The sequence below is a fragment of the Ruditapes philippinarum genome, unplaced genomic scaffold (assembly GCF_026571515.1).
Source record: "Ruditapes philippinarum isolate M1 unplaced genomic scaffold, ASM2657151v2 ctg1064_1_1_1_1, whole genome shotgun sequence".
Taxonomy (NCBI): Eukaryota; Metazoa; Mollusca; class Bivalvia; order Venerida; family Veneridae; genus Ruditapes; species Ruditapes philippinarum.
Genome location: NW_026854044.1, coordinates 188,292 through 213,102, shown reverse-complemented (window position 1 = coordinate 213,102; position 24,811 = coordinate 188,292). Strand labels below are relative to the sequence as shown.

Below are 24,811 nucleotides of genomic sequence, written 5' to 3'. Positions count from 1 at the left end.
TTTATCAAATGTTAAAATGTAAAATTTGTCTTTTTTTTTGTTGAACAGATAATAAATAAAAATGCTTGACAATCAAATCAATTTTAAATGCCTTCGAAATACGAGTTTTACACACACAACCAAGTAAGCAAAAGGTAATAAAATACTTTTTTGTTAAATAATCTGAGAATATTTACAATATACTCGTATTATATCATCCCCACTGATTGCACAGCATAATTCTTTAAATTTATTTCTATGTTTTACTACGCGAACAACAACGCTTTTATATGTATTGTTAAACTTGTAACTGCATAGCCAGTTATAAATGAAAAAAAAAAGTTAGTAAAGTTATTTCAGTTATTCAGATGTGACGAAACACTTATTACCTACATATGTAAAAAAAAGTAATTGGTTTTTTTTCTGAAAATTTAGAGACCTAATAATATTTTGAAGAGCCTTCCATCATCTTTTCCACTTTCAGTTTTGTTCCATGACCTGCTTAAACGTGAACACGCATCATAATTGTGAATATCATTTCAGTTCCATATGTTTATAACAGTTCAAATAGTAGGCCATTCAAATCTAATCTAATCTATTTCTAGCGATCCATATATAGACAATACGAGGTCAAAGGTTGTGTTAGTTTATACGAGACATTACTGTTAGAATATGAAACTTTAGAATGAACTACATTTATCATATTTACAGCAATCGTCCAAAATACATTTTAATTTTAAGAAACAAACAAGAATAGTTCACATTTTGATTAATTTTATTGTAACATGACATAAACAGATTATCGCTTTCTCTTGAGGAAATTGGCTGGAGAGAAATGTTTCATTGAACCGGAAGCCTCAATTTTTGGTGCTGCATTTTTCAGCCTCTGTGATGAAGAGCTTCTTCCGCCAAGGCCTACCCGCTTCCGGAGCTTGTTAATGAATGTCGTGTTTTCGTCAGCATGACCTGGAAGAAAATAATTATAATCAGTTAAAGATAAGATTATGGCCTTGTTAAGGTTTGAACTGAAGTGGCAGTACAGTGTTTTCATTTCATAAGAATCGTGCCATGTTGTATACGTACAAATTCGTAACTTGGGGTTTGAAGTGTAGTATATGTAACAGCAAGGAGTTAAGAGTGACAAGAACAAATAAAACATACACTGACAAAGAGTCTTTTGTTATGACGTGTTATACATGTACGTCATGACGTTGAACATACATATTATAATACATGTACTTTCTGGTTCGAGACCCACTACAAGACCAACCGGTACAAGCCGTCTCCGGTTTTATTACCAATAACAATTTTCTAAGACTGGTCAGTATGTTGTCTATAATGTAATAGTGCGACTAAATGTGCTACTTTCATAGCAGCATGACATAACTGATCATTCTTTCCCCTGTAAGTATACCCAATAGTCTATATAATTAATATGAAATTAGGTGCTACCTATGGCGCGGAAAGCTCTTATGAATTATGATTTTAGCATAACATATTTAGTGTACATGTAAACCAGATCTTTTTTGAATAAACAAAACGAATAAATTGGTGGTGTTCAACCTATCATCGGAACCGAAAAACTCCGGACCTCTGCGCATGCGTCGGCGTTTGGAAAATCCCGTCCGCCATTTTTGTTAATCTCTAATCACAGTTGTTGTTTTTACGTTATTTTTAATGTGCTAATTTATCAAAAAGGATGTTTGAATAACTTTTTATATTTATAATCGTTACTATAATTCTTATCAATGAAATGTAGGTTTATTTTCTGATTTTGTTCATCATTCTTTCACCGGAAGTGTTACTTAGCATGCGTCTGCAATAGTCTGAATTATGTAGACGCTCATTAAAAGCGCTCAAAAGGATTTCAAAATGGCGGCGCCCAGTTAACTAAGGTTTTTTTCACAGCTCATTAGGTATAGGATATATATTTTTTTGAAATTTTCATTTAGTTTGAATTTGATTTCCTTTGAACTGATACGCGTCATACATGTTATCTAAGAGCGCTACAGCCCTCGCGGGGCCTTCGGCCCCGCTCGGACTTTCCGCGTATAACATAAAACCATCCAAAATACATGCAAATCGTCCATGTTAGGTGCACCTGATACCCCCCCCCCCTCCATCAGTAAAGATTGAAAGTCGCCATATGAACTTTAGGCGTTGGTGCGTCGTAAAACCCAAATGAAAACAATAACAAAAACCATAATAATATGAAAAAGGCAAAGCCTCAAAGCGAGCTCGATGTACTTTTTACGTGAAATAGTATGAAATAATCGCTCATTTTTATTTCAAATGCAGTAAGGAGTGCGTGTGACGTCACACGTACTGTGTTAAATACGGCTCCGCCCCTGTCGTGAAATGAATAACGAGTTTTGAAAACGTTGATAAAACTTTGTTTATTTTATTTCACTCTATAATTTTTCAAGCGAAATAAAGATTATTTTAAGTGAAATAAATGTAAACCTTAACACGTTTGCGACATTAAAATAGTGTACTTGATTTGTTTGTTTTGCACGTGCTGTTTGGCGCTACATTGTGACGTCACGTAAACAATACTTTAAACGTCTGTACAGCGTTAACGACTGAATAAAAGATATTGGTGTTCGGATCCATTTTCTTAGTTAGACCATTTTCTTTCATTCTAGATAGTTTTCACAACAAAATTTGACAAAAAATTGTTTTTATTTATCAGATTTTTCAAACAAAATGGCGTCTTCGATTTTCATTTTTTATACACAGCTTCCGTTATTCTGGTTCCCTGTCCAATTATGGTTCCCATAGACGTGTGCGGGTGACCAGTCTACACATCCGTTTTCAGTCAGAATTCCTCAGTTTTTATCGTTTTCTTTAAATACGAAATGTTGCGATGTGTCCAATTCGGTACTTTGGACGAAAGTTTTCAAAACCATCACTTAGCAGGTATACTCGCGTTACCGTAAAGCTCGCTTTGCGAGCAGGCCCTTCGGGCCAGCTCGTCGAGCTCGCTATTAAACTAGAGAATAAAGGCACTTGGCCGGCATGTTGACTTCCCAGATCCAGAAAAAAAAATTCAATACTTACCCATGGCATGAGTTAAATCGGCTAATGGAGTCACAGTGGTTGTTGTGGTAACAATATTCTGTGTCTGAAAATAATATATTTGGAGTTAATTTAAAACAGGATTTAAAATTGTTTTTACTCTAGATATTTATCATTTATTAAATATTTGATCAGTTGTGGAAAATCCAGTTTAACGTTAAAGAAATAAAGGTCATTTGCATAAAATGCAACGTCAATGCACATTTATGACGTTAACTCTCGAGCAATACCAGGTGTAAACAAAGGCAAGATCCAGGGGAGATAAATCTATAAATAGCACTCTTCAACATTAGCTAGATCTACTCGAGAAACCATTCAATATCATTTGAAGTTCCGTATAGCAAACCAGAAAAAATTATGACGTATTGCATTCAGAATCAGAAGATATGATGTACCGATAAGTAGAATAATAATTTCAGTTTCCCAATCTCATCTCAATTGAGGAACAATCTGAGGAACGTTAATTTTGACGCCTGAAATGTAAAAAATAACAATATACCTTTGGTGCCTCAACTGTGTTTTCTTGGACCTGTTCTTGCTGATTTGCTGAGTCATCATCTTTGTTCTCTTCTTCCGGTTCCGATTCATTGTCGTCTGCTGCAGATGTGGTTGGTTCCTCTGTTTCCTGGAAATGTGTCACGTGATCGGTGCCTGTTGGACCAACGTCTGCATCAACAGTTGCTTCTATCTCTGTGCGATCTTCTGCTGATAAGTCTACGACAAGGTGAGTATTCTTATGGCATCTGTGAATATATTTGAAATCGAACAACTCTCTTTACTTAGAAGAAGAAGAGGTAGAAGAAGAAGAAGAAGACGTAAAAGTAGTAGTAGTAGAAGAAAAAGAAGAAATAGTTTATTTTGGTAATTTATACATTTACAAATATCTCGATTACAAACAATGATTACAAATACATTAAGTCTGTGGTCACATGACAAAAGCAAAGAAAACAAAAAGTAATAATATTAAAGACATAAAATGTTTAACTAATGGCAATCTTGAATATTTGAGTAAGTTTGTTTTATAGTTTATTTTAATTTCATAAATAGGTATTAACAATTACGCATAGATCATATGTTTTTGCGTACAACAAAATAGATCTTCAACCATTCTATTACAAAATGTTATTTTTTATTTAATACAACCTTATATCAAAAAGCAACTAATATTTAATTACTTTTAATTATTAGTAACTGCGTTGTTTACAAATAAATTGTTCTCTAAACCAAAAGTCAGGTGTGAATTTTGGGTAGAATTCTTCGTATTTATCATTTTATTCTTGTGAACGACACCATGTCAGATCAAGAGAAAAGTTATATCAAACGATTCAACAAAAATTAATATCAGTTTAACCCTTAACCCGCTGACTTTCTGTAATGGATTGGCCCTGCTTTGCATTTGGAACAGTCCATTTTAATATGAAGAAATTTCAATATCAAAATTAAAAAAGAAATGAATAACCAACAGTTTTGAGCCTTGACAAACTGTCCGGTTGACATTTTTATTTTGGTGGCAAAGCTTAATCATCTTCTGTTTTAGCAGTACAAAGGTAAGCCACTATCAGATGATTTTCGCGCCATCTTTTCGTATTTCAACTTAGAACAAATGTTGATTATATGAAGTTAGAAAATAAAAATATTACTTATGCAACATCCGGCCATGTGTTACTTCTTCAGTAAGGTCAATGTCACTTGTTTCGGAAGTTGGAAATTTATTTTCCGATACGTCTGGAAGATTCGAGAACGCTGGTGCTGGTCGGAGCATGTTTGTGTCGTCTGCTGTATCTAAAATACGTACATGTATAATACATATGAGCCGTGTCACGACAAAACCAACATAGTGGGTTTGCGACCAGCATGGATCCAGACCAGTCCGCGCAGTCTGATCAGGATCCATGCTGTTCGCTTACCAACCCTATTACAAGTAGAGAAACTGATAGCGAATTATGTAGGTTTTGTCGTGACACGGCTCAAATACAGATTACATTATAATACTGCACGTTTGTAACGTCGCTTTTCATTGGATAATCGTGACGTTTATATAGTTTTATATACACGGCTGCTATCGATTCATGAAGAAATGTTACCTTTTTTTCTAAAAAATGATGGTTGCTGTATTATAAATTCGTTATAAAGATCGTTGACAGGATATATGGTCGTATATAAACGGCTCTTTGCAATATAACCCTCGCCTAGCGGCTCAGGTTATATTTACAAATAGCAGTTTATATAGGGCTTCATAACCTGTCAACAATCTTTATAACTAAAAATATATGTGGTAAGCTACAATTTCATAATTGTAAGAATCTTTGAAGAGATAAAATGTGCGTTTACAAAGCAAGGACCATCTTTTCACGTACCCTCTCCTAATTTCGGTTCGGTACTCTGCATTGTTTCTTGTCGGTGTGGTTTGATAATGTCGGGGGTTTGGAGGGGATGGGTGCGATGTTCTATGAAAATCGTTCCTTGTTGAGTTATGTTATCATAAATAATTTTCATTATTCTTTTTAATAATGCTTATTACTTTTACCTGTCTGAAAATACGGTACATAAAATTGCATTTTTCGGTACATGCATATTAAGATTAAAAAATGGCAGATTTCTCTACTGTGAAAACTATTCATTTTAAAACATTTTATTTTCAATTATATTTTAGCGAAACATTGATAATGAACAACTTTGTAAACATATTTAAATCTCTTGGAATTCTTTCAAATAGGTAATTCAAAATTTCCTCTATTTTAATGTTGAGATATTGATCTAAAGTATGAAAAAGTCATTTTAAATAAATATTTTATTTTTACTGCTAACACGTTGTTAGGTAAAACAGTGCTCACCTTGAATTTCCTCTAGGCAGCTTTCAAGGTCAAGGCAACGTTTCCATAGTTGCTGCTTCTCTTTAATAAGGTCACCAATTTCATGCTCAAGGTTGGTCTCTTTCAAACGCAATCCTGTTACCTTAGTTACGACAAAAAATACAACAGAATACTTTGTGGTTAAGGTTTCTATTTGAAAGACCCTTGGTTATCCTATGATACCAATTCATTTAAGAAAGTTTAATTGAGTTAAACTTTAAAAGTGCATGCACACTAACCATTTAAAAAAATGAAAGATACGTTTGACGATGCCCAAACAGAAATATATTTTTTTTACAAATTTTAAAAACCAGTTTAGATACCAGGTTTAAAAAAAGAAGATCATGAGTTTTACAATTTTATAATGCGTGGACATTGCATTGCATAGGGCACACATTCAGAGTGGTAACCTTTAGAGTGCCTACAGTTTTGAATACAATATATTACACATTATAAATTCTCAGACTGACTACCATTGATTACTGATTGGTTAATTCGTGCTTCCTGATCATTGTCTGCACTGTTCGCTATTTAGTCAGTCTATAGATTTAATTCCCCCCTACAATGATAAATAGTTGTGTCCAAATTTATAAAAAAAAGGATTAGTCCATTTAATATACCGGTATTTAGAGGGTTGAGATATTAAAACTATTTACCTGACGCTGAAGCTCTCTGTAGGTCACCTGATTTAAATGATGAGAAACTATTCTCTTTATGAGGTTGTAACCACCGGAACTCTCTGGTCCTAAAGATAAACAAGAAGTATCTTTAAAAAAGATACTCGGCCGAACTAAAACTGGTTAAATTTCATTTCGTATCTTAGGAAACATGGAAAAAGAATCATAAGAATTAGGATGTTGAGCCTAGTATTGAATTTTACGTTTTAAATTTTGAAATATTAAAAGGATATGCATATATATGTTGGCAAATACAAAGTTTTTTTAATAGAAACAAAATCTTTAGTCTGAAGTTAATCCTTTAAAAGTAAAGAAAAAGTAAATAAGAACTTCAAACAAAATAATTTATTTCGTACTCAGTTTTTTCGTCTAAGTTCACTTTTACCGTCATGTGATTTTTTAATTTCTATTATTGTGAATGTCGTTTCAGCTAAAAAAAACATTCAAGTTATTGAAATTTATTCCAATCGAAATTTTAATTAAAAGTTTATAAATGACCACGTTTTGTTGATACGAAATACCCAAATCAACATATTTGCAACACCTTTGGAAATAACGAAAGAAAGCTAAAATCCGAAAAAAAAAAAAGAACCAAAAGAGAGCCTTCTTATCTAAAATTCTTTAGCAAACATTTATTATAAACAAACAATCGTTAGCGGTTAAATTAATACTTAATAAATATGTTTATAAAATACATGAAAATTATAAACTTTGTATATAACTGATATTAATTTATACCAGATGAATTCGTTTTCTTGTGTGATTTTCGCTATTTTCATGCGCACGAGTAAACGGAAAAGTGGACGTTAAAAGTGGTGGTTTTCACTAATGTGTGACAAAATGTATAACTCGATCGTGAAAACAACGTAAAATAATCTGTAGGATACTTGAAAATATAGAACTTATAATGTGTAGGAGAAGGCATGGTTAAACAGAACTTAAGTATCTGAAATTAAAGTTGTACTAAGGCCATCCTTGAGTAAAATATTTTAATCCTAGAAATGTATTGACACCAATGAAATTTTTATTGAATATGTCTTATTTGAATAAAAGAATAAAGAAACTATGTATGAGAAGCTGCGTTCCCTATTTCGTGACAAGTAAAGTTGGTCCTTTCTTTAAAAAAAACTGCCATTTTTTTGATGACACTATATATTAATATTGTGACCACCTATAGTGTATAGAACTATAAACATGACATATCTACTCTGTATCAAGTCAAAACGTGTTTATTATATATATATACAAAGAGATTTTGTAGCAATTTTAAAAAAAATAATTATAGAATTTGAGCATAGTATATGTTTAAATTGATAGTAAAAGAACTTATGAATGTAGATATTTCGTTTCCAGACTCATTAAGATCAATCAAAAATTAGACGCGTGCATCTTTATGTTACAAAACGAGTTGGTTAGAGTGACCTCTCCTGATAACACTGCAAATGGCGTAAGGGGTCAAAAGGAAGGTGACTGTTGCGTAAGGATTTAAAAGGGAAATTACTGTTGCGCTCAAAAGAAAGTCAGTTACAGCGACTTCCCATGATATTGTATAAGTGGATATTTATGTGTTAGAAAAAATTTGCGAATGTCCAAAAGTGGACTTTTTGCTTGGAGAAATATTTGCGAAAATATGCTTTCTTGAATTTAATACTGATTTTGTGATATAAATTAACTATGCAGTTACATGTAAATAATATGACATTAAGTTCTATTAAGTTGTTTAACACCTGTTTTATTTACACAATGTTTGAAATATACATTGTTAGTTTGAAAAAAGGACATGATCGCACATTTGTTTGTCATATTTTGAAGCATTCCTTTGTTATATAAATAACCTATTATGTTATTAACACATATAATGATTTATTAAAACATTTTTGATTTGTGAAGTCCAAACTCAAACAAACAAACAAACAAGCAATGAGGAATGATTAATCTAAGTACCTGAACAGTCAAACTTATTCATATATGATGTTGTATGAAAACGTGTTTTCAAATGAAAGGAGAAATTTTGCATAAAAAGAAATAATTTTTGCGTGATCAAATATTTGCGAATATTTCCACCACTTATTATTGCCAATGGGTCAGGGTTCCACATGAAAGTGACTGTTTCACTACAAATCAAGTCGGTTAGAACGAATTCACCTGATTACATTGCAGAGTTCCACAGGGAGGTGACTGTTGCACTACAAATTGTGTCAGTAAGAGTGACCTCTCCTCTTAACATTGCAAATGGCGTAAGGGTTCAAAGGAAGGTAATTGTTGTGTTTGTTAAAAAAGAGTCAGTTAGAATGACCTCCTAATGTAAAAGTTGCAAATGGCGTAAGGGTTCAAAGGGAGGTAACTGTTGCGTTCAAAAAAAGAGTTGATAAGAGTGACCTTCCATGAAAACATTGCAAATGGCGTAAGAGTTCTCAAAGGAGGTGACAGTTGCGCTCTAAAAAAGAGTCAGTTAGAATGACCTCCACTGAACACATTGCAAATGGCGTCAGAATTCAAAGAGGGTAACTGTTGCGATCAAAAGTGCTGATTAGAGTGACCACCCCTGAACACATTACAAATGGCGTAAGAGTTCAAAGGGAGGTAACTGTTGCGCTCCAAAAAAGAGTTTATAAGAGTGATCTTCCCCTGATAAAATTGCAAATGGCGTAAAGTTTCAAAGAAAGGTAACTGTTGCGTTCAAAAAAGAGTCAGTTAGAATGACCTCCCCTGGAAACATTGCAAATGGCGTAAGAGTTCTCAAGGGAGGTAATAGTTGCGCTCAAAAAAGAGTCAGTTAGATTGACCTCCCCTGAAAACATTGCAAATGGCGTCAGAATTCAAAGGGAGGTAACTGTTGCGCTCAAAAACAGTGTTGATTAAAGTGACCTGCCCTGATAATATTGCAAATGGCGTTAAGCTTCTAAAGGGATATTACTGTTGCGCTTAAAAATAGTTAGCTAGAGTGACCTCCCCTGAAACCATTGAAAATGGCGTAAGGGTCCAAAGGAAGGTAACTGTTGCCTTAAAAAAAAGAGTTGATTAGAGTGACCTACCACGAAAACATTGCAAATGGTGTAAGGGTACCAAAGGGAGGTCACTGTTGCATTCAGAAAAGAGTCGGTTAGAACAACCTCTCCTGATAACATTGCAAATGGCGTAAGGGTTCAATAGAACTTTACATGATTGCATGTAGCAAGTTTAAAAAAAATCTTATTCTGTTTTAAAGTTCCTTCGAAATAAGATTTTATTTATCAACTAATAATATTTTATTTCCCCTAATTATGACTTTAAAATCTGGACCAAAACGCCTTTGTTAACGTTCTTATTAGAGATTTTCAACCATGCTACCACATACATGCATCGAGGACATGTTTGAAGTAAAGTGACCGTGCGACCACATACACGCATCACAGGATTCCCCTTCTCTTACGAGAAAGGGACAAAGAGATGTCCGCCCTTTTATGGAAGGGCAGACTTTAAAAATGCCTTTGCCTTATGTTATTTATAAGGAGGCTAATGTTCACAAAGATGTCTTAAATTGGTTTATATACAACATAAGTAACGCAAACCAAGCGGGTTATAAGTTTACCTCTTTTTAAGTCCGCTATGAAATTTTAAAAAGATCATATATAACTTCTTGGAAAATTTTGAGTTTAAAGTTTTTTCTACTTCTCATTTTATGTATATAACAGAATTATTTTAATTTTGCAAAACATGAACGTTTCAAAAACGTTTTGTGTACGCTAAATATTGGAGATATATTTCACACGTTGTTTTCAAATATTAACCTGGGGGCATTTTTGCCGAAGTACTGTCCAGAGACGATAACTTGAGCCTATGTTTAAAAATTAATAACAATGCGAAAAAGAAAATAAGTAAAGCAGACTGAAGCTTAGTAAATAAAAAACAAAGTATAACATCAAATTTTCATGTGCCTTACAGCGCAGTAGGCAGAGCGTTCGTGTCAGTGTTGTTTCGTGCATTTAGATGTTCGTATCATAGTTAGGTACCATTACATTTGAGTGTTTTATGTATCTTTTTCTTATTTGACCAGTTTTGTTTCAAATAGTTACAAATGCATGAGATAGAATTTGTTTGTACACAGTTGATATGCAGTTGTGTTAAGTTTGGGGAATACGTCAAACATCAGGAAAATGCATTATCAGAAATGTAAGAAATATAATGAAATGAAGAGTGTTATATATTGATTCAAATTATTAATATATTGTAATCGTAGTGTGTTTAGAATTGTTTGATTTATAAAATGTTTAATAATTTTTTTTTAAAAATCACTTGAAATGTAGTTAGTTTCTAAAGAGTGGAACAAAAATGAAATAAAATAGAAATTTATAAGAAACAAATACATGTATATTCAAATGATCATACAAAAGACAGACAAAGTGGAAAAGGGAGAGAAAAAACAACACCATCATATTAACATGAGAGAGCGAAGTGTTCAAACATATAAGTGCAAATCATTAAAAGTTACTGTGACGCTGATTTACCAAGTGAGGTTCTATAAGATGGTACACATTTTTTTAGAAGTTGTTCACACTTTCAATCTCAAATAATATGCAGGCTTATCCTTTATTGGACTTTCCTATGTACCGTTTAGACCAAATTATCATCACAGGACAATATTATGGAAGCATAAACCTGCCCTTTTAACTTGTGTCTTATGACTTGCGACTTATGACTTGTGACTTTTGACTTCTGATTTGTGACTTACCTGTTTGACATAAATCGGCGCGTTTTCGAATGAAATATGGCAGACAAAAACGTTTTGTATTCTAGAACAATTTTCCCATTTAATTGAGGCGTTTTATAACACAGTCTCTTCTAAAATAGTATTTTATCATCTGGATTAGCTGCAATTTAAAGGCTGCTGAGCATCTCGTATTGTCGACAGTTGTCCTGACTTATTCAAAAAATGTGAGTGTTATACAAACCTCTCTCACGTGTAGATTCTCTTAAAATTTATTGTTTTAATGACGGTTGTAAAAGCTGTTCATATCCTGTAAATTAAGATAGTATCTGATACATTCGAGGGTTGATGGATTTTTTAATTTTAAAATATATATTCACATTAATCAATTTGCTAGTTAGAGCATAGTGTCGCTCAGGGTAGCAGGCTGACTGAGTGGTTCACACAGTTGACTTATGATAGGAGGATTTGCTGGCAGTCTAGGTTTAAATCCTGCTAGGTTTGTGCTAGCTGGTGCTTCACTGGGCAAAAAATCTAAACAACCATTGCTGACGTTCCTATCAGAGATTCTAGAGAGTGTCTGTAAGCTCCAACCTTTCTGCACTATCATACTTAAATAAATTATGTCATGTATTATTCAAAGCAAACCCTTGACATGCGAGTTAAAGATTGAAAAAAAAAATAAAAAACATGAACAATTCAGTTAGATTTTTCTGTATACTATGCTAGAACATATAGTACCAGATATTTTCACTTATTATCCTGACTCTTAACACTATTTTTATATACTTTACAGATACTGACAGATACTGATATAGATGAACAGAAATAAAAATGAAGATTGGGCTCATAATATTAATGATTTTTGCACTTTTTATGTGGTGATGTGTACCAACCTATTTGCCAAACAGAGGTCCGAACTTATTATTGAATAATTCAAACTTGGTTTCAAATACACCGAGATTCTAGGATTTTTATTTAATAGACATAAAATTTTGTTGTCAATGCGGCAATTATATAGATTCCTTAAGAAGTTTAACATAAAACGTCGGGGATCACAACCCCACAGTTATTAATACCATTCACAAAGAGCTGAATACTTGTGGACAAACTATGGGTTATAGGTTTTTGTGGCAACGGTTTCAAATTAACCATAATGTGAAGACAACTCATCAGGAAGTTATGGAGGTAATGAAGATTTTAGATTTTAGACCCTGAGGGCACTCATCTGATCTGAGAAGAACCTATCGTCTCAAAAGGCATGTTTATTGTGCGAAAGGTCACAACTGTATTTGGCATTTAGATGGTTATTGCAGGTTAAAACCCTTTGGCTTTTGTATCCATGGTATTATTGATAGATTAAATAGAAAACTAATCTGGCTAGAGGTATCGGATACAAACAATAATCCATACCTCATTCCAAAGTATTTTTTTAAATTCCCTGAAGTCAATTGAAAAGGCACTTCGTATCATACGTTGTGATGCTAGAACAGAAACTCTGATGTATACCTTTTACAACAGTTCTATCGGTATTATGCAATTGACGCTTTTATAAAACACAGAAGTGTTATAATTGGTAAAAGTACTTCCAATCAGCGAGTTGAACGTTGGTTAGGCTCTTTACGACAAGAAGATTTACAGTGGTGGCTCAGCTTTTTAAAAGACTTGCGTGATTCTTGACGATATGATAAATTCGACCCAGTCCACTCTGTAAATCTGAAATTTTGCTTCATGGATCTAATTCAAACACACCTTGATCGAATTGCTCAACACTGGAATACTCACGCTATTAGACACCAAAAGAATAACGAGCTCAATATGGAAAACCTGACGTAATGTTCAATTAACCCGAACTTTTTGATAGTCAAGATTTCTGTACTAATGTTGATATACAAGACGTAATTTGTTGTCAAAGGATGTATTCAATTCCGAAGAACAGAAATAAAGACTTTAAAAAATTGGCTAAACATATGAAACCGGATTTACAAATGGCACATGACGCTGAAACGGCATTGCAATTGTTTTTCGAGCTCAATAAATTGGTGTGGTTAGCAGACAACCTGCGACTAAAACGTCAATGCAACACGACTACACAGCTGTTAATATATAAATAGCTACTACAAATATATGTAATTATGTCTCCACAACACTGTCAAACTGGGTTGAAATAGTTCGTCACCGCTTTGTTCTTTCTACATGGATGGAGGATTTTGAAATAATTTAGCACACATGTTCACCATCATTATATGTTGCCCAGTATAAGACACATTTCCGCACTGAAGGTCAAAGTCACACTTAGAGGTTAACGTCAACTTCTATATGAATGAATGGGTTTTGAAATAACTTGGCACAAATGTCCACCATCACGAGACGAGGTGTCGCTATATACAGCCGCAACCCTGAGTTGAAGGTCAAGGTCACTTGGACAAATTATAACTAATATGCTATATATTCTTTTTTATTTAAGCCAAAGCCTTGATGTTTTAACAAAATTTCATTTGGACAAAATCAGCCTTCGTCTGAAATGTCAACATTTGGTGTTGACCCATACTTGACATTGACCTTTATCATTAAGTCTGCATAACGGGTACATTTTCTTACGATGGTGAACGTTTGTGCCAAATTATTTCAAAATCCCTCCATCTAATGTACATAGATAATACTAATGAAACTTTTCCGGTAACTACCGCTATATCGCACTCAGTGGTGCCGCAGATATCTGCACCGAACGGTCTGCCATCCAGTGGAGAAACCGGTACTCCAACAAGGCTAGGAAGATAAACAGAGACAGCCCTTTTCTGTTGAACATTAATAGACTATCCTCATTGATAATCGACAGTGATTTCTTTTCTTTTTTGATCAATTATGATATCATTCTTATGTTGATATATACAACTTTTGTTAATGGCCGCACCTCAAATTCAATAAAATGGCTAAATGTCATAGTAGTGGCGTACTTATATATACACTTGTACATGTATTCCCAATAAATATTTCAATCATGACAATAATGAGCTTGGTGTTTTGTGTTTTGCATATAAAAATACGAGAATTGCAGATATGGCTTATTCCGAGGGATCACTTTGTTTCGATATTTTTATTACCATGGCGTGCCCACGTATGCTGTTGTAATATTGTTGATGTAATATATTAAAAAATATATACATGTAATTGGAAATTCATCAATCCATGTGTCCGACCAAATTTGACAGACAAGTCCCAATCTAAACAACATGTATCATTTGTATTTTATCTTCCAACATGACGATGACTTTAGGTCAACTGACAAGTTTAATTATAAATGTATGTCAAGAACAAAGTTCGCCCGTGCCTGCTCCTGTTTCATTAACAAAAGTACAAATTATCCGAGGCTCTTTAAATTGTTTTCAAACAGATAACATCAACAATATTCAAACAGCAGATGATGATGCGACATCGTAAGAAATGCCTGCCGCACATATTTTAAAGTAACAAAGTCAATGGTGAGTGTCACAGTACCGAACCAAAGTGTGTATATATATATTAGAAAGTTTGAATGCTTAAGATCAAAGCACTTAGATTATATGACCATTTCAAGTCTTTGCACTTGTTGGTCATCTTTTCCACAATGTGACCTTTTGACCATTAACAGAATAATGGATGTGATATGTATAACTCATGAATGTGCATTTACATATAAAGTTTGAAGATCCAAGGTCAATGGGTCAATGTCACACTTAGAGGTCACACTTAGAGGTCAAAGGTCACATTGTGGTGTAACGTTTCTTGTCTCGAATATAAGTCAATCACTGATGATTGGATTTTCATATAACCTGGCAAAAATGTTCACTTCTACCAGATGTTTTGACATCACACATTTTCCTCGCTTCAAGGTCAATGTCACACTTAGAGGTCAAAGGTCACATTTTTGTAAAACATTTTGTTTAAGGAGTAAATGATGATTGGATATTCAAATAGCTTAGCCAAATTTACAATATAAATTGTGCTGCACGCCCAGGTCCATCTTTCTATGGCAAAGGTCTCAGAGGCCAATTCATGAGTTGTCAAATTGTGGTGCATTTTTGTGTCATGTTGGCACGTTGGCAAGGCATCATTGGCAGTATTATGTCTCACATTGGCATGCAACTTCCTCAATGAGGTACATGCAAAGGTGTTTTTGGTTTCAAAGAAAAAGACCTCAAAGATTTCACTTTTATTTCAGAAACTAATTGTTTCATTTTTTTTAAACTATAGAAGGAACACATAAACAAAGCAAGAGATGTTCGAAAACTATTGCCACATGACCATTTTCTGGAAAACCAATAAAGATATAATAAAGATTTGTTTTGAACATTAAAGAATGATCTTTCTGTTGAAGACTATACGTATTTTTTCTTTCTTAAATCTTGCAAATAACCATTCGATTTTTTGCCCAGTATATAAACCATACCCACTACTGATATGAATTGCTGATATGCATCGTGCATTGATTTTCGCAACATTATATGGTTGTAAAGCACGAAGATAAATGACTAGCAAATGCAATAAAACTTTTTATAACATCTCATTCTCTAATAGTTTTTCAGAAAAAAGTCGAGTTAATACACTTTTTGAACTACCCTCGTTTTATTGGACTTACAACGACCCATACAATTACACCTCCCTTCTTTCCAAAATAAGGACATATACCATTTTATCTCCTCTTTACTAAGATTTTGCTGATATTTACTCTATTTCACTATCAACATAAAATCCAAAAAGTTGTTCAATTATTATTAAACTAAATACGATGATCAAACAATGACAAACAATAACGATAACAAATTGAATTACGGTGCATAGCATAAGCTTATGTTACTACATGTAAAATAAATTTTGTTTCAAATATTAAGTTGTATGCAGTGTGTACGTTTGAAGAAAAAATTACACACCCAAAGCTTAATTACATGAATATCTAAAGCTTGGAATGCACATTGTGAAGAAATTAAGTAGTTTACATAAATCTGAATCTGTTAAGCAATAGTTAACTAAAGGTTACACTCTCATAGGTACTTTATAGGAAAGATGATCAGACGCGCTGTCACAACATTTAAATTAAAAAACGCAATCTATAACAAATCGAGAAAAGTACTTAAAACGTAGATTTTATTAAAATTAACTGATACAATTCAATGAACAAAAATATTCTATGTAAAAACTCGTTGTCCGCCATATTTCATTCAAAAACGCGCCAAATTATCATGTTCAACAGACAAGTCAAAAGTCACAAGTCAAAAGTCTTAAGTCACAAGTCAAAAGTCTTAAGTCACAAGTCAAAAGTCATAAGACACAGGTTAAAAGGGCAGGTTTATGCTTCCATACAATATGGACAATACACATTTTATTTCTATATTCGACTTATTTTACTTGAAAAAGAAAAGGTAATGTGATGGGCTGCAAGAAAAAAAAAGATTAAACTTGAGCAGTACGCAAATATGACACTGGTAAGACTACATACATGTATTTGCAAGTCTTATCATACCTGCTGAATTTGATCGTTATAAAAGTATGAAGTAGGCCGAAAAGTTGCGACCATGCAGTCACGCAGACCTTCATCCGTGTGACGTCATTTAACGATCTTATCAAGAAAATTCCCTTTCAATAGAGATACCTTTTTTTCAGCTACATCTACCCTTCTTACCTTAATCTAACGCAAAACACCTACAATGCATACGTAGAGACTTCATTTTTCTTTCTTTTTTTCCTTTCTTTTTTTTAAATTTTAATTTTTTTATATTCAGAAAATAGCTGTAGATATCCTGGTGAAGTGATACAAGACTATCTAGATCTAGTCCAACGACAGAGATCTAGGCCTTTAAACCTAAATTGACATTATGCCGCCTGCCGGTCAAGCTGATAGGAGTCTTACAGATCAGCAAATCAGCGATTGATAAGTTTCCCATTGAGGTCACATTTAAAATGTGCAATTATCTCATATTATTAATAAATAAATAAATATCCTCAACTGACAGACGCTGACAGTGTAAGATGATAGCTTCCAGTAGAAATCTTAAACTTATGGTAATGTTGTTTCATTACCTAGTATGCAAATTGTAAGCATTGTTAAATAAAGAAAGTTTGAACTAAATAAGAAAAGAGTTTATGACAGAGCTTTATTTATTATGGCCGTTCCTGGACGGCAATGTATATGATAAGCAAGATTTGAACACTTCTACCTGTACATCGCCTGCCTTTAGCCAATCAAAGCGAATAATTCAATATCACATGATAACAAAATGGACGTCAGAAAACTTCAATGAGGGATGCATAAATGGACAAGCCCAACCGCCATGTTTAGTCGGGTTACTTATTCGTACAACTGAAAAATACCATTATCAATGTACCAACTCAGTACCAGTCTTTAGTCTCGTGCAGGATAGACACAGCAAATTGCAATATTTTTGCTACATGCCATTTCTGATACATGTGATAAGATAATGTAGTCTTAATAAGAGTATATTTTGTTTTTTCTTTAGAAAAAAAACTCCATAAATGCTTTTTTTCCGGACGAGTTTAATACTATGAGTGTTTTTAATGCACCATTCCTATAATATAGCAGGTCAGTTATAGTCCGTTTCAGAAAAAAAATATCACAAAGCAGTCGACGGAGTAAAGAATATAGAATTTTCATAGACATTTTTAATGTGTAGCAAGTAACTATTGTAAATTACGCAAGAAAGTATCGCATGTAGTCTAACTATAATCGTACTACGCATTTAGTTACTGTGATATCTTTTCTAATGGGCGATATCTCTTTCATTCTGACCCAGAACAAAAAAAATATCTCAGAAATTAACTGAGCAATCAAGTATTTTGGTTGGCTGTATATGTTGACCACACGCAAAAGTTATTTGGCTAAAAATGAAATATTATTTCTATATTCATGGCTGAACGGCGATTCCAAGCATTTTTGGAAATGCTTTCTTGTATTCTGTATTGTCATTCACTACAATCTCCTAGGCAGTGGCCCCCTTGATCAGTAAAATCTGCCAAGGGAGGTTATCACTGTGAGGAGTTTGAAGTTATCTGGAATTTCATCGCGACAAAATATGTCAATTAATTTAAATCTACTATAACATCTTGTCTGCAGGAATATATAGGTTTGCAGACCCTTTGGGGCCGCTTCAAGTAGATAATGAAGAAGAAACAAGATAAAGACTTTACTCAATATAGATTCATTATAAGGTTTAGTCATTTGTAAAACGGAAATATTTGGTTTGCTACTAGTATTTGTGAGTATTTATTTTGTGTTTGAAGGCTATTAAGATTCTTTGATAATTAATCTAAGCACTAATGTCACTACAACACCTGTAGTATGTGTTTGACATTGACATTCTGTTACAGATCCACTACAATCGGTTTAAACATATTATTTTAGCTCGATTAAGAAACAAGTTTTTGCAACTCATATTAATCACTTTCGAACCCGCTTTATGGAACCAACAAGTACTGGTGTCTTACAAAGAAACATAGTTGCGACTCGATTAGGGCTCAAACCCATACTCCCTGGGTTGAGAGGCAGATACCTGTACCACTAGGCCACTGCTCCCACCACAGTTAAACCATTCGCGAATGATGATGTGATGTGAATACCAAACTCACTGGCAGTAATGAAAGTAGTAGTTAACCCTTCGGATCACGGCAGGAAAGTCAGAGCATAGTTTAGCCACCGTATCTTTTCTGAGCAGAAGCCACCGTATCTTTCCTGAGCAGACTGTCTAGCAGTTTACCAGTACATTCACTTTTTTCGCAAGGAACTCATACATTTTGTACATGCCAGAGTATAGGTACAGTGTGAATGACCATAACACGGATTTTATGATCAATCAGAACGAAAGTGGCCTGCACCGTCCGGTAATCGATACCGGGTCGCCAGATTAACAACCAAACGTTCTAACTATTGAGCTAACCGGACGGTTTTTATACCAGACTCAACCAGCGCCATTACTTTTAGTTTATTTTTTTTTATTTTTATTATTATTATTTTTATTACAGTGTTAAAGATGGTTCATTCATTTTGTTTCAGTTAATAAAATTCGTTTCATATTTGTGTTATAGATTATAGATTTACCTGCTGGAACAGATTGTGATTGACCTTTGCCCCCCAGTATACGGGCAGATTGACCCAGTCTCTAGACTAATGGCTAACAAACTTCAGCAGTTAACGGGGTCAATGTTATAAATTCGTAATATGTTACAATAAAATGACGAAAAAACCAAAAACAAGCAAACAAACAAAATCTTACTTGTTAAACAAGATCGTAACGTGCAAGAATATATATCTAGAGCCTAGGATTTATATAAACGACAGAGCATCGAAACATTATCTGATTTGTGCGAGCGGACGTAGCCGGCGAGTATTAATCAAACTGCTAAGTGCTTTTAAATGTTATCTCTTTTCTATCATAGGCAGCAAGAAACAACAACTTCCCTGTCGACAATATTAAACCTCAGTATATGAGCAAAAAGCATCTATAGGCAAAAAATAAAACACGTTCCATGTCGTCACAATATGAAACCCCAGAAAAAAAGTAACCAATGTACAAAAAACTTAATATTACTTTAATATCGTTATCCCCTTTACTGTCATTACAATTATGAATAAGTAAACCCCGAAAAACATGAACCAATCAACGAGCATGCTTTTCTATATTCCCTACAGACATGGCGGTAACTGGAGAACATGTATCTATAATGCCTGCAATGCTGTCAACGCAATGTGCATCAGAGGGTATAAGATTTAACTCTGACACATTTTCAAAATATAAGTCTCCGAACATTAAAACAAATATCTTTTCCGTTGTTTTTAAATAATTTCCGTACCTGAATGTGCGCCTACTAACTTTGCCAGTTGTAGTTCTTCCAGATGATTGACTGTTTCCTCATATTTGGATTTTTCTGCCTCATATTGCAAAATGTCGGATTGCAATCCATCCTAGAAATTTAAGAATTGAAAGATTAATGCTCTGAGGTTCGAAGTACTATGTGCTATTCCTTATACATGTATCATACCGCACTTTACTATAATATGATAGTAAAAGTTCAACGATTGTGTAAATCATATTGTTGAAATTACAAAAAAAAAATAAAATCAAAAACATTTATAATAAAAACAAACTGTCGTTAGTCAGTTTGCGTGAAAATATTCCTTGCGGTTACACGCCGGTAAATTTAAGCGGTATGACAGAAAAGTAACAGTTTCCGCTCAGACGGTCACTATACATTTTTTGTCGGAACGCTGACGTCACTGTGACTATTATATTTGTTTAAGGTCCACTGACATTAATATAAATAATCAACGAACACAGTTATGTATTGTGGCTGATTTGGAACGCTTTTGTGCGTCGAAGGATTGGCTTATAAGCAAAGCGATAGGGCGACAACGCGCCGCTTGGCGATCTTTGCTAGAGACAGCACGACAAGACGACAGTGTGACAACGCGCCGTTTCGCTAGTCACAAGACGAAAAGGCTTGAACGATATAGGTTATGTTGTCGCTATCGACACACCACACGCAAAGTGTACCAAATCAGCCACCATAGTTATGTAAGTTATGATATTCCATCTCTAAGTCTTTTTACGCCCTTCAAAAGAAAGTATGAGCAAAGATGTAGAATATTTAGGCACAAATGAAAATCACGAAGCCATAGCTGGATAATTCTGAACTGATGTTAAAATTCTTTACCCATTCACACTTGTACTCCTTTTGCGCATTTTCAAGTCTGTCTTGTAGGAAAGATAACTCTTCTATTTTTCGGGATAACTCTTCTTCGACAAATCCTATAAAAATAGAAGAAAACTTAGGGCAAGAATAACTATGAATATTCACTGATATGTTCAATGACAAAATAATTATAAATAAAAAAATAAATAAAAAAAGAATAATAAACACTCAAAGCATTTCATTTAAATGTTACCTTAAATGTGAAAATGATTTGAGTTATGTATATGTATTGCAAAATCGTGTTGTTTTTCCCGACGCCACGCGGCCGTGCGTAAATTTTGATATGTCTTTGACGGGAAAAAGAATATTCGTTTTCTGTGTAAACTGTTCATAGCTTATGAATGATGAATGGTCCATTAATAGACTTGAGTGTTGTTATATATTTCTGGTCCTTCGGGATCATAGATTCCAACACTTTTAAGTGTTGAAAATTGAGTACCGCCTAAGCCGGTGCTGGGGGGGGGGGCGTAAGGGATGTTGCAGTTTTCATTAACCCTCAGACCCTTATTAACTTAATCAGAGCGAGCCTGCAATTTTCATGTAATTTTGTTGTGATTAATGCTTCCGAGGATCACACTTTGATCGGTTTTTATCCGCTTTAACATTTTTGAAGCAATGCCTAATCGGACCCTTTACCTATATAAAATATTATACGAGCAACTTTTATAACTTATTGTTATTCTGGTGGTTGTTGTTGTTTTTTTTTCTTTGCTGTCTATCAGAATCAAAAGAATAAATTTTACCAGTTATACGTTCTTCATTAGCGATGTCTTTATCTGTCAGTTTATGTAATTGACCTCCAGTCTTCGCTTCAAGTCTCTCTGGAAACAAACACATAATCACTTCTGATTGTGAAAACAAGGGGTGTCGGTAAACTAGGGATGTCGGTAAACTAGGCGTGTCACTGTCAACGTTTAAAGCTGCATGCCTCCGGATAAGTCAAAAATTTCAAGAAAGTTAAACTTTGGGAAAATGTATTAAGTTTTTAGAAAAAGTTAAACGATTTGAGATTCAAGTAATGCTTCACATGTTATGTCCGATTTAAAGAGGCTGATTTTGCAGTATTTATCACCATATTTCTACTGCGTTACTAACGCAGTAAGGGCAATTTCTTTTATTATTTTCACCTCCTTGGTGGATTGTACTCGTAAGTGCTGTTTGCAATGTCTAAATTATTTTCTTTGTTCACTGCATAATATTTTACTTTAAATACATTCTTAAAAACCTTCATGAAAATAAGCATGGAACTAGAGGCATGCTGCTTTAACGGCGACCTAATAACCGCGTCCGTAGTAATAAGGTTCTTAGATTTTCAACATTAATTAACTGATTTTCTTTAAGATAAGATATGGCATTTTGTTTGTATTTTGTTGTACTCAACGATGATTACAATAGACGCTCGGTTATAAAGTAACTATTTTCTGTTAGTACAGTACCGTACACGATCAGATAGTGTACAATCGGAGAAAACAACTGAAATGTAATATCTTGTTATTAAAAACTCAGGGTATGTTTTAAAATATATGTTTTTAAGCGGCTCTTTGTCTAATACTAATCTAGGTTACGGGTTAATGGGGTTATTGAGTTTCCTAACCAGTTTTCAGCTAAAAAAAAACCGATCGTATCGGTACCCGTTTAAACGGATAAACGTGACACTCCTAGTGAAAACCTCATGTTCGCTCAACTTTAATTATGAATACCAATGTACAACAATAGCAGTTTGATTTTAAAGATATTTTTGCATTTGATTATAGATCGTTGATATGCTGTAAGAATTTTGACAACATAGTCTTCTTATGCGTATGTAATTTAAAGCTCTAAAATATTTTAAAAACTATGCTTTTAAACCCCTGACTATTAAATGACTCAGAAAAAAATGTGTTACAACTACAAATTGTAACCTCATCCATAAAAAGATCAATTATTGATTTCAATTCATATAAAAACAAGGTCGATTTCAGTTGATATGCCATAAAGTAAAGGTATCACCTTTCTCATTAAGAAGGTCTTGTAATTCGGTATCCGTAGACGTAATAGCAGCGCTATCTTCACTTATCACTCTCTCCATCGACTCTGCCGTGTTCATCAAATCTGTAACCCGTTCCGATAGCCTGGTACCAATATCTTCGCTCGTCTGTACCAAATCTTGTCGGTCTTGTATTAACGACTTGTTGAATTCTTGCAGCTCCTGGAGCTGGCTGTATAAGGACCGAATGACGCCCACGATACCCTCGGGGTCCGTCACGCTGACTTGTGTCTCAACAGATGTCATTGGTCTATTCTGCAAAATAATAATAATAATAAATTAACTAAACTGTGTGTGTTGAATTCGAACCGCTTTATTATAAATGCATTTAGCTTCAAGTTTTCAAATTGGTGTATTGGTGAACAAGTTTTTTCTTGAAGGTAAAAATTGTAATATTAAGTTTCCGCGGTATCATTTTTATTATTTTTTTATCATCCACTGTTAATCATTTTCATTTATAGGGTTATCATGTTAAATTATACATAAATGGTAAAATAATTATGTTAAATTTAGATCTAGTTTCTGTAACTATTTACGTCATGGATTATCATGATCATTACTAAGTTAACTCGAAAAGGTAATCAAAACTTCACTAGACTAATTGTAATAACTTAAATACGGTTATAGAAAAGAAAAAAAATAGCATCCAAGAGGGAGTAGCAAAGAGCTCACTTATTAACATAAATCTACGTAATAAACATTAAAACAAAAATAAATTCACTCTTTATTGTTTTAAGTAAAAGTGCTATAAATAAGTTTTAGATTACCTCGTTTCTTGGAATAACTATCGACATGCATTTCAGATTGTTCTGAGGAAAACACGTCTATCAAGAGTATCTAAGACTCGTTGCAATGGCGACGTGGTTAAAATTCGACGTTCATAGCGACAACGTCAGAAATAATAACGTGACGTCATAATAAATCTATAAATAACGACAAACGACGTTCTGTTGATTTGATGTTTCTAACACTCCACGTGATTTGTCACTATGGACAAAGAAGGAAAAAAACGGTGTTAAACTGCCAATAAACACTGGTTAGGAACTACTTGTATATGCGGCTGTTATATTTTCACCTTCGATTATATAGTTTACAAGGCCTTTTAAAGCAACAATAAAAAGCATTTTTATTTATATTTTCAGTTCTTATAATGTTTTCTTTTCATACAATACCGAAATAATATCTCACATACACTAACGCCACATATTTGATTCATATCAGTTAATAAATATTTTGACAAAACGGCGCCAATCCGTAAGCAGCGTAATGACGTCATCTTAAGTAAACAACTCATTCATAAACAAGCTGACGTTATTTCATACATACAAGAATGATAAATGGGGCACTGATGTAAACACAATACGACGTAAGTTTTTTGTTGTTGAAAACTTGATAAAATAACGTTTTTTCTTATTATTTCTTTTGTTTAATAATTTCTATATCTTCGCAACAGTAGGGTGCGAAAATCGAACAGCGTTATACGAAAATCGGCACCGGAAGTTATTTCCGCTTGAAAAAAATAACATTAGTGATCTTCCTTATTTTATCGTGTTAGAATCAAAATAACATCGGCCTGAGAGGTGTATATCGGCTATTTAACACCGGTTTTGTCGTTTTGATGCGAGAAAATTAACCACTCAGGCCTACGATGGTCAAGCGACATATCAATTTTCCAACGTTGCGAGTAGAAAATTACATAGCCTCAGAAAGCTACTACAACATAATTTTCCTTTTATTTTATACCTTTTCGTTTTATTCAGAAAATGAAATG

At 33.7% G+C, this 24,811-nt stretch overlaps 1 protein-coding gene across 1 annotated transcript; it reads right to left on the bottom strand.

Annotated features, from left to right (window-relative positions):
* Positions 1-736: 736 nt before the first annotated feature.
* LOC132738772 (uncharacterized) lies at positions 737-23,955 on the bottom strand. The gene is made up of 11 exons (XM_060726366.1): positions 23,808-23,955; positions 23,004-23,295; positions 21,758-21,835; positions 20,976-21,070; positions 20,115-20,226; positions 6,566-6,654; positions 5,892-6,012; positions 4,698-4,839; positions 3,557-3,800; positions 3,040-3,103; positions 737-945 (listed from the first exon to the last, which is right to left on the bottom strand). Exons 1-11 carry the CDS (start codon positions 23,832-23,834, stop codon positions 779-781), a joined length of 1,431 nt encoding a protein of 476 aa, XP_060582349.1. The 5' UTR covers positions 23,835-23,955; the 3' UTR covers positions 737-778.
* Between the last annotated feature and the right edge of the window lie 856 nt (positions 23,956-24,811).